General features: G+C 37.4%; 1 protein-coding gene across 2 annotated transcripts in view; it reads right to left on the reverse strand.

Annotated features, from left to right (window-relative positions):
* Positions 1 to 12020, reverse strand: part of TEX10 (testis expressed 10) — a 57549-nt gene that overhangs the window by 29423 nt on the left and 16106 nt on the right. For both annotated transcript variants that reach the window (XM_060101079.1, XM_060101078.1), the window contains 4 exons: positions 5456 to 5694; positions 4588 to 4723; positions 2905 to 3080; positions 825 to 1002 (listed from right to left, as the gene is read on the reverse strand). In XM_060101079.1, the coding sequence (XP_059957062.1) occupies positions 825 to 1002; positions 2905 to 3080; positions 4588 to 4723; positions 5456 to 5694 (729 nt within the window). The remainder of the gene's footprint in view (positions 1 to 824; positions 1003 to 2904; positions 3081 to 4587; positions 4724 to 5455; positions 5695 to 12020) is intronic.

The raw sequence follows: 12020 nt of genomic DNA on the forward strand, positions 1-12020 counted from the left end.
CAGATGAATAAACAAAATGTGGTATAATGGAATACAATGGAATATCGAATATTCAGACTTAAAAAAAGGAAACCGTGAAACATGCTACAATATGGATGAACCCTGAAAAGTTACACTGAGTGAAATAAGCAAAACACAAAAGGAAAATATTGTATGATTCAATTTATATGAGGTTACCTAGAATAATCAAAATCATGAAGATAAAATAGTGGTAAACGGGGGCTGGGGGAAGGGGAAATGATTAGTACAGAGTTTCAGTTTGGGATGATGAAAAGTTCTGGAGATGAATAGTGGTGCTGGTTGCACAACAATATGAATGTACTTAATGCCACTGAACAGTTTTAACTGTATACCTAAAACTGGTTAAAATGGTAAGTTTTATGTTATGTATATTTTGCCACACACACACACAAAGATATTTCAAGTGATTCCTTGTCTGAGTATACAAACTTATTTATTTCGTCAGCTACATTAAATTCTGAGCTCCCTTCCAGAAAGGATCTGTACTGCCATTTTGTAACACCAAAGGTTTTAAGCACAGTACTCTCACCTGCCACTGAACCCTTACTGCATACTTTTGATAATTTTAACCCTTATTCCAATCCACCTACACAAGTCACTAAACAAATAATGTGAAACAGTCTTACTCTAGTGAACTTCCTCTATCTAATAACAGTATCCACAGTTTTAACTGTTGCATTAAGAGCAAATGAAGGAAGGAGCAGTATTTTTAAAAGCCTCTATAGTTCATGAATTGCCAGTAAAAGGACAGAGGGTGGGGGGAAGATTATACGCTTAAAATACAGCTCACTTGAGCATGCTACCTCATGTGCAGTATCCTGATAAGCATGGCAGCCAAACTTGAACTGAGTCTTCCCATAATACAGCAACGACTTAACCGAGAAAGCAAATCAGCAGGCAGACTGGGTAGAAAATATACAAGCTGGACCAAAAGCTGTTGAGACTCTGCTGGGAGAACCACCACAGTGCCTTCTTGTGGATCTAGTGGGGTAAGAAAATAAGTTAAACTAAAAAAGATATACAAACCAGAGTTAATAAAGCAGATTAAGTGATTATTTTCACTGTTATGTTGAATTCTAATACATCAATTACATGGAGAAAAGTTTTTTTCACAAAGCATGTATTATGGCTTAAGGTACTGTCTAGAATAAAACACTGAATACAATCATTATTTAAAGATATGTTTAACACTCTATTAATTTCATAACACTCAAATGTGTTATTTGAAATAAAAACTATGATGGGGTTAACGGGATTGGACACAAAGCGAACGGTAAAAAACAAGCACTTTTGCCAAACGGTGACAATTATAATATCGACTTAAAGTCAAAGACCTATCTGTGTACACACACACACACACCACCCCACATATGAGCAATACCGAAAAATACAGATTTTAAAATATTAACCACAAAAGGTGGAAACAAACCAATGTCTATCACCTAATGAATGGATAAATATAAGTGGTATATCCACACAATGGAATACTACTCAACATTAAAAAGAAATAAAGTACTGATATATGCTACAACATAGATGAATCCTAAAAATAGTATATTAAGTGAAAGAAGCCAGACTCAAAAGACCCATATTGTATAATTCCATCTATAAAAAATGTCCAGAATAGGCAAATACACAGAGACAGAAAAGAAGATTAGTGGTTGCCAGGAGGTGGGGAAGGATAAAGTAGGGAGGGACTTACTAATGGTACAGTTTCTTTTTAGGGTGATAAAAATATTCTGGAATTAGATAATGAACACTATTGCACAATCGTGGGACTATGTTAAAAAATCAAAGAATTGTACATTGTAAAATGGCAAATTTTATGGTATATGAATTACGTCCCAATAATAAATATAAATTATATACGTGTATATATCCTAGTATGCTTTATTGATATTTTTGCTTAAAAAATGAAAGTTTCAGTGATGAATAAAAAAGTTATTAATAGATGAAAGTCATACAAGATACCCATTATGGTTAAGTAAGTAAAATTTGCCACCAAAGCTTCAAAGGAATTTTATAAAAATACCTGATCAGTTTTGAATTTGTGAATAACATGTGGCTTAAAAGACAATTTAAGAATGCAAGAAGCGGGGGCTTCCCTGGTGGCGCAGTGGTTGAGAGTCCGCCTGCCGATGCAGGGGAAACGGGTTCGTGCCCCGGTCTGGGAAGATCCCACATGCCGCGGAGCGGCTGGGCCCGTGAGCCATGGCCGCTGAGCCTGCGCTTCCGGAGCCTGTGCTCCGCAACAGGGGAGGCCACAACAGTGAGAGGCCCGCGTACCACAAAAAAAAAAAAAAAAAAAAAAAAAAAAGAATGCAAGAAGCGGGCTTCCCTGGTGGCACAGTGGTTAAGAATCCACCTGCCAATGCAGGGGACACGGGTTCAATCCCTGGTCTGGGAAAATCCCACATGCTGCAGAGCAACTAAGCCTGTGCGCCACAACTACTGAGCCTGCGCTCTAGAGCCCATGAGCCACAACTACTGAACCCAAGTGCCACAACTACTAAAGCCTGCGTGCCTACAGCCCATGCTCCGCAACGAGAAGCCACCACAATGAGAAGCCTGCGCACCACAACGAAGAGTAACCCCCGCTCGCTGCAACTAGAGAAAGCCCACACACAGCAACATAGACCCAAAGCAGACAAAAATACATAAATTAAAAAAAAAGAATGCAAGAAGCATCTATAACCATTAATTTCTAGAACTATTCTAATAGATAATACTAGTGAAAATGAATTTACTGTTTGATGTTTTGTTAATTTTCCCATGGTATAATTAATTTAAAGGAAAAGCAAACCTAAAGAGCTCCCCTTTGAAACGTCTTTCCTAAATTGGGGTAGACCAATTATTACTTACATAGTTAAACAAAACTCTTACCATAGATTCGGAGAGCACTAACTTGTAAACTTTTTAGTAATTCTTTATTTGCTCGTGCTGCAGCGGTATGAATAATGTCAATAAGCTGTGTTGAGAGCTCAGGGTTTCGGGAGCCAAGATGAGCAAGTTGCAATGGTAAACCAGCCAACCAACGGGATAACACTTTACTACGATACCTAAGGCCAAGGAAGAACAAAATAAAGCATAATTTTCAAAGACAAGGGAAATAAATTTAAACAAAGAATATTTTTAACTTAAAACACCACACAAAGTGACAAATCATCTACCAATAACACCACATTTACTTATTTAAACATGTGAGAGCCTACAAGATGGCCGGCATCATTTATTTAGCTATAGCAGTTTCTAAAGTTTTACCCACTATATTAAAAGTTCATGTGATTTGCGGCAGGCAGTATGTAACCTGTATTTTTATCTTAAAGGACACAGACACTACTTAACTCTTCGTGAACTATTTATACTAATTAGCGTTAATTATTACACTATATTAAGTCATTGATGCATTCAGTGTAGGGTGCCGCCACATTAAATGACTTCAAACTTGTGTTATTTCATATTTCAGTTCTTTTATATACTTGCTAATGTTCTAATGTCTCCTTACTCAGGTAACAGCAATCACTTTTGCTGTCCCCCTTAGTGACTTAAGCATGACCTTTGTAGTCAGACAGACCTGAACTTAAGTCTCAGTTCCACTGCCCTTAGTTGCGTGACACTCACCAGATTATTTAACCTAAGAATCCATTTCCTTCTGTTAAGACAGAAGCCAATAGTACCTACACTTCAAAGTATGAGTATTGAGATTAAGAAAAGCACCTGACTTACAGTAAAGACTCAAATACGTTCTAACCACCACCTACGTATCCCAAATCTCTATGTTCCACCCAAACATCTCTTCCCGACTATCCCAAATAAACCTCAAACCCACCAAATCAAAAACCTGATTCCTTAGTTCTATTCTTTGTGTTGTCTATTTCATCTGGTAGCACCAAACTAAGCCAGAAACCTTCTCATCTTTTACTGCCCTCATTTTTAAAAAATCTACTGAAATATTTTTAACATACAGTATTATATGTTAGTTTCAGGTATATACTACATAATAATTTGACATATGCATACATTACAAATGATCACCATGATAAGTCGCCATTTGTCCCCATACAAAGTTATTACAGTATTATTATTATTCCTTATGCTATATATTACATCCCCGTGGCTTATTTACTTTATAACTAAGTTTGTACCTCTTAATCCCCTTCACCCATTTCACACCTCCTCTTCTACTGCCCTCATTCTTATACCGTATGTCTCAAATGTGTCACTAAGGACCAGCTGTTAAACGTCCATAATTTTTATGGGAGGCAAAAGAAAAGGCTGAGGCTGCTACAGGTTGTTCCAACTGCCCTTTAGCTGTTAAGTGGACAAGTGGAAATATATGCTCAAAGAGACTTTTATCTGCTCAGTTATGCATATAAAGATTACTGGCACTATTACGTATGCTTCTTTATAAAATTAAATTTCTTCTCTTTTCTTAAATGCAACCAAATAGGATATAAAGAGTGAATTTCTCCAAAGATTTAATCACCCCATCTAGTCTATTATTTAAAAAGACTACAAAATAACTTGGTGAGAAAAAGAAAGGCAAAATAACAAAGGAAACTTTACCTGACTCTGTAAGACCTCAGTTCTTCTTTTTGATAGATTTTACTGAAAAACTTCAGCAACAGAGTCCGAACTGGAAGGAGAAGGCCTCTCTGCTGATACAATGTATAAACTGCCTTAATAAGTGACTCCGTAGCCTCTAAAAAAAAAAAAGAAAAAAACTGCATATGATTCAAAATGTTTCTTCAGCAGCCCCCTAATTCTAAAAAGCACAGAAGTACTTTACTTTGCTCCTATGACAAAGCAGACCTTAGACACAAACTGATGACTACTGTCAAAATCCTACAGTAATAGCCTGACTAATACAAAAGTCAAGCCAACCAGAGACTGCAGAGTAAATTTTCCTAAGAGACAACAAACCTAGGCAGGGAAGACAAAAACCAGACTAGAAAGGTGGATAAGCTGGAAACCAAACAGGAAAGCTCTGTTTCTGAATGAAAAGAATTAGTAAGTCATACTAAAAACTGACTTAATGCGAGATAACTTCAAGCTACAAGAAAGGTAAAAAGATAAGCAGGATTCATCAATTTCTAGTCAAATTACATCAGAAGAGGGTATTTCTTCATCATTAGATTCACTGTCATTTCATCTTAATAACAGCTACCTCCTTTCACTCCAACTCTGTAATCTAGTAGAAATCCTACCAATTAACTTCAGAGTGGACCTACCCACTGAGAAAGGGATGCTCTGAGGCATAAAAGATTTCAGTGTTCAAGCAGATATTCCTTTATAATTATGCTAGCTGCCTTTCATGGCTTGAATGTAAGTAACTTGACTACGTGAAATGTTTGAAAGTCATCAACTCAAAGCTAGACACTAAATAGCATGCATAAGAGCTCCTCTTAAATAAGGACAAAGCAGTAACACCTACCTCTGTTTGGTTGTATCTGCATTAACCTCCACGAGACCCCAAGCAATCTGTTCAGCTGCTTACTATTTAGCCTAAAGCCATCTTCAAGGGTCTCTGTTACAAATTTCCTTATCATTTCTATCCAATTGGAATCCTTCCGCAAAGTTGAGGCATTTGCCAGGGAGACCATGATATCAGACAGTGTTAAATTCAGTAAGAGATGATCTACATTATTGGAGAGAATCGTGCAATGCTTGATGCTAAAAACAAACAGAGACACACACATCTCTAAGTGTTGTATCTACCATGCTTCCTTAACTTAGAATACTTAAAATAATCAGTGGGTCAAAAAATATTCCTCCTAGGATAAACTGCCAAGAAGGCGGGAATATAAAGCCACTGTTTTGTAAATAAACCATTCATTATGAAATCAGGTTTGTTAAGGCATAAAGAATGCATATTGTTCAGTTCATTACCCAAGTTGCTATTCACACAAAAAGTACAGGCTCTTTTAACATTGCCTGGTAATCCTAGATGTAACTTGGAGGTAAGCAAACTTGAAAACCTCAACACACCTGGAAGATTTTCTTTAAGCAGATACTTATATTAGGATGGAGGTCACAGTAGACCTTGATTTTGCTTCTAACTCAGTTTGACTTAACAGAAACACTAATTTCTCCCGGCCACAATTTCCTTATGTGTGAAATAGGAGACTGGTCCAGATAAGCACTATTCTGAAATGACTTAATTTTATGACTCACATATTAAAATCACTTTTTTCTAGCCAAATAAAACACATTTCTTTCAAAGCTTCAAAGAAATTTCAAAAAAAAAAACACTTTAAATAGAATATCTTAACAAAAACAAAATTTGCAACTTATGATATAAATACTTATTTCAGGCTACAATGTATTCAACAGCAGGGTCTATTTTCATGTTCAGAAATATTTACAGTTGATTAAAATTTTTAAAAACCTCAAACTAACTTATTTTAAAAGAAAAAGTTAATCCTGGATTAGGCATGCAAGGACATAGTAGTAAGGAACCACAAATACATGGGAAGGAAAATTTTTAAAATCTGGTGCTATCAGGGGATCAAATGTAGGGCTAGGAATGACAAGTGAGCCTAAAAAAGTAAAATGGGACCAGATAACAAAGAGTTGAAGGCTAAGGACACTGAAATCAACTCTGCAGGCACAGGAGTAACATGGCTGAAAAGTTGTTTCAGATGTATAATTCTGCAGGTGGAAAAGAAAAAATCAGAGTTACAAGACTCTAAACAAAGAAGCAGTTGTATGTCTATCTGAGCAATTCAGGCAAGACACGACAAGTGCAAGAACCAATGTTGGTACAGACTGGGAGAAAGGGGGACATTTAGGAAGAATAAAAATTAGCTGGATTTGAAGTCTGCTTAAATGTATACATGTATGTGAGTTCTGGGATGATGAGGATTGGAAGAATCGAGGGTTCTAGCACTGTTGACTGGGAAATGGAGATGAAGTAGCAGAGAGAAACAAATATCCAGAAGATAAATTCTACTTTTAACATACTGAGCTTAAAGTGTCTCTGGTATAAATCCAGGCAGAGATGGCCATCAAACAACTCAATGTATAAGTCTGACACTGGAGGGAGGAGTCTGAGCTATTTAAATAGAAATTACCCACATGACCACTCCTAACTACAAAAGAAGTTAGGAAATCTAGTTTTTATTTTGTGTAGTCATATGCCCAGCTAAAACCTGGAAATTCCATCACTAAGAGAGGGGAGAATGAATGAAAGCTGAGACAGACAACTAGCAATCTATACCACAAACCCAAAATTACTAGTAGGTTCTCTTTGCCAAACTGCTCAGCACCCAAAACCAAGGCACATTTTACACTAACTAGACCACACAAAAACTCAATTGCAACATTTCTTCAACAAAGGTAGAGCTTTCCAAGATCTACCTAAGTTTACCTCAAGCAACATAATCTATTACTGTCTGGAAGGTCTCAGTCGACACCGCAAACTTGGGAGAATTCATCCTGCTCCTCCAATAATTTATACAAAATTCTGAAGTCTAAATAAGCCGACCACCAGTTCTATAAGGGAGGCAGGCCACTGGGGAAACTCTCATTTTCAATGACACAGCAGGTAATTCGAACTAATCTCCTTCCTGAAAATAACTTTTAAAAGCTGGATGAAATAGTTTTTAACAACTCAAAAGCATTCAAGAGCTAACAAGATAATGAACATTTACTGGGTACCCAAATCTAAAATAAAGCAAGACCTGAGGGCAACTGCCAATTCCAAAGAAAAGGCTGGAAAAACAAAGTAACATTTTAGAGGCTTCACAGGGAAAAGTCAAACAAAGCCCAGGGCCTGCCAAACATGGGGACTTTCATATATTATCCCTACTTCAAGCTGGACCCTTAAGGGCCTCCCTTCCAGGGTAAAGGTGAACTGGAAGTAAAAACAGCTCTTACACAAAACTTAATCCCAGTTTTGCATCATCTCAGCAACCAACGTAACAATTTTTCCCAACTAGATCTATAGAGTCAATGCAATTCCAATCAAAATCCCAGCAAGTTATTTTGTAGTTATCAACTAATTGATTCTAAAGTTTATACAGAAAGGCAAAAACCTAGACTACCCAAGACTGAAGCACAACAAAGTTGGAGGACTCATACTACTCAATTTCAAGACTTACTATACAACTACAGTAATCAAGACAGCATGGTTTTGGTGAAAGAACAGATAAACATATAGGTTAATGGAAGAGCTCTAAAATAGGCCTACAAAGTATAGTCAACTGATGATCTTAGACAAAGGAGCAGAAGCAACCCAATGGAGAAAGGATAGTCTTTTCAACAAATGATGCTGGAATAACTGCACAGAAAGTCTAAAACTGAAAAATAAAAACAGAAAACAAATTCAACAAATATACATGTTTGAATACAACTGAACAAAACTAAAAAATTAAAACCTGGAAGATATGAGATAAAGACAAGAGAAATAGGTAGAAGATTCAGCAAGCAGGTCTAACATACATTCAATTAGAGTCTTTAAAGGAAAGGAGAAAAATGGCACTACAGCAATTTCTCACCTGTGGTCTATTAAATGTGCAATGGCATCACGCTTTAAAAAAAATGCACATACCTTAATTAAAAAATACTTTATTGGTAAAAAATGCTAACCACCATCTGAGCCTTCAGTGAGTCACAGTAGTAACATCAAAGATCAGTGATCACAGATCATTATAACAAATATAATAATAATGAAAAAGTTCAAAATATTCCAAGAATTACCAAAATGTGACAGAGAGACATGAATGAAGTGAGCAAATACTGTTAGAAAAATGACGCCAACAGACTTGCTCAATGCAGGGTTGCTGCAAACCTTCAATTTATAAAAAATTATGCACTATCTGCCAAGGGCAAAGAACCAAAACAAAATAAAACGAGGTAGGCTTGTACAATACATTCAACAAATTTCTTTTTACTAAGTAACCTTCTATACTGTCCCAGATGATCTTTCCTTTTAGCCTTAAAACATTTCTGTTCAATTACAGGAAGCCCAGATTTCTTCTATAGATGAAACTGCAAGTCAATTTCCTTTTGATTTCTGCTTAAGTACAGTTAACCCTTGAACAACATGGATCTGAACTGCGTGGGACCACCTATACACAGATTTTTTTCAATAAATACGAACTACAGTACTACACAATCCCCAGTTGGTTGAATATGAGGATGTGGAACCAAGGATATGAAGGGCTAACTGTAAAGTTCTCTGTGGATTTTCCACTGCACAGAGGGGTCAGCACCCCAACCCCAGAGCTGTTCAAGGGTCGACTGTACTCAATTCCTACTGCACTGTCTTACTCTGGGGCTTATTCTATCCTTGGATTCCCACAAAGAATCTATTTGTTAGTACATTTTTCTAAAATGTAATCATTCACATACTGTCTGAACTATTATTTACCCGCTATGTTTCTTTAATATAGCTCACTTTTTAAAAACAAGTATTTCGGGCTTCCCTGGTGGCGCAGTGGTTGAGGATCTGCCTGCCAATGCAGGGGACACGGGTTCGAGCCCTGGTCTGGGAAGATCCCACATGCCGCAGAGCAACTAGGCCTGTGAGCCACAACTACTGAGCCTGCGCATCTGGAGCCTGGGCTCCGCAACAAGAGAGGCCGCGCACCGCGATGAAGAATGGCCCCCGCTCGCCGCAACTAGAGAAAGCCTTCGCACAGAAACAAAGACCCAACACAGCCAAAAATTAATTATTTAAAAAACAATAATAATAATAATAAAACAAGTATTTCTAAAAGAAACTTTCTATCACTACCATAAAGAGAAAATCAGCCTCTCCCAATACACTTTGCAATAGATCCCAACAACCCAACCACCACTTAGTTAACCTCAACTTGCTAAATCAATCAAAGCTCTCCAATCCCTCTGAAAAAATAAACTTATTTTCCCAGCACACTGGAAAATCTTCCCAACTATTAGGCTACTCTAGTCAGCACTGAACTTTTCCCTCTCACAAGCTCATTTGTAAGCCAAAGGCAAGATTTAGCTGTTATCTGTTCCCAGCACTTATTAGAATTACCTCATTAGAATAATCACCATATAAACTAATAAAGGATGAGTACAAGAAGAAAGCTTTCTTAAAGACCACTCAACTACACTGAATTTTAAAAATGTCACTATTTTCAGTAATGCCAAAGTTATAACCTTTGATACACACAAAAGAATTGAAAGCAGGGATTGAAACAGCTATGTGGAGACCAATATTCATAGCAGCATAATTCACAATAGCCAAAAGGTAGAAACCACCCACGTGTCCACTGACAGATGAATAGATAAAATATGATATATACATACAATGGAAGATAATTTAGCCTTAAAAAGTAATGAAAACATGGAAGCAACCAAGAGGTTCTTCAGTAGGTGAATGGATAAACACATCCATATAATGGAATATTATTTAGCACTAAAAAGAAATGAGCTATCAAACCATGAAAAAAACATGGGGGAAGGTAGGATGAATAGGCAAAGCACAGAGGATTTTTAGGACAGTGAAAATGTCATGTATGATACTATAATGGCGGGTACATATCATTACACATTTGTCAAAACTCACAGCATGCACAATACCAGGAGTGAACCCTAACATAAACTATGGACTTTGAGTGTTAATGATGTGTCAACATAGGTTCATAGATTACAACACATATGTAACTGTGGGGTGGGACGCCAACAATGAGGGAGGCTATGCATCTGTGGGGGCAGGAGTACAGTGTATGAGAACTTTATTCTTTCTGTTCAATTTTACTATGAATCTAAAACTGCTCTAAAAAATAAACTCCATTTAAAAAAAAAAAACATGGTGGCGCAGTGGTTGAGAGTCCGCCTGCCGATGCAGGGGACACGGGTTCGTGCCCCTATCCCGGAAGATCCCACATGCCGCGGAGCGGCTGGGCCCGCGAGCCATGGCCGCGGAGCCTGTGTGTCCGGAGCCTGTGCTCCGCAACGGGAGAGGCCACAGCAGTGAGAGGCCCGCGTACAGCAAAAAAAAAAAAAAAAAAAAAAAAAAAAAACAAGGAATGAAATGCTAGTAGTGCTACAACATGAATAAACCTTGAGATACCATATGGTAAGAGAAATTAAGCCAGACACAAAACAAGATTGTATGCTTCTACTGATATGAGGCACCTAAAAAAGTCAAATTAATAGAAGCAAAAAAGTAGAAGAGTGGTTCCCAGGAGCTGGGGGAAGGGGAGCATGGGGAGTTACTGCTTAACGTGTACTGAGTTTCAAAGTTTGGGAACGTGAAAAAGTTCTAGAGATGGATGGTGGTGATGGTTGCACAACAATGGGAATGTATGTAATGCCACTCAACTATACAATTAAAAATGGTTAAAATGCTAAATTTTACGTTATATATATTTTACCACAATAATAATAAACAACATCCTTTGTAACTCTGCATTTCAACCTAAGATTTAAAAAATTTAGACGTCAGGTCAAATATTAACTGGGAGTACGTGAGTAAGTATGAAGACCACTGGCCTAGACCATTGTTGGCTCCCCTAACTTTAACCCGTGTTGCCCTCCACAGGCTATCTGCTAAATATTCAATGCACTTCCTTATGGAAGTATTTTGGCCAACCCAATACAATAGCAGCCTGTGGTCCCTAAAAACAAATCACTGGGGAAATTTACGAAGAATAAATTATACTGCCAATTCACTTTTGTTAAAAATTCCACAATTTCACCACCTCAGCCTCTTCATATCCTTTTTTCACCTTTTATATCTTGGCACAAACCACTTCATCAGGGCAGCATTCCCTCGGACTCTACTCGCCCCATGAAAGAGCAGGACCAGCTTCTTATCATATACTCTTATATTACCCTACATTCTTTTTCACTGATCTTACCACAGTTAGTCACTGAAAAGAATCATAGAAATAAAGTCTCCCTCACTAGACTGTACTCCATGAGAACTGGCCTATCTCCTTTTCCACTAAATGCTCAGCACCTGGTATAGTAACTGCCTTGAACATATTAAGTGTCCAGTAAAGTGAATAATGACAGTATACCCA

The sequence above is a fragment of the Mesoplodon densirostris genome, chromosome 6 (genome assembly GCF_025265405.1).
Source record: "Mesoplodon densirostris isolate mMesDen1 chromosome 6, mMesDen1 primary haplotype, whole genome shotgun sequence".
NCBI lineage: Eukaryota > Metazoa > Chordata > Mammalia > Artiodactyla > Ziphiidae > Mesoplodon > Mesoplodon densirostris.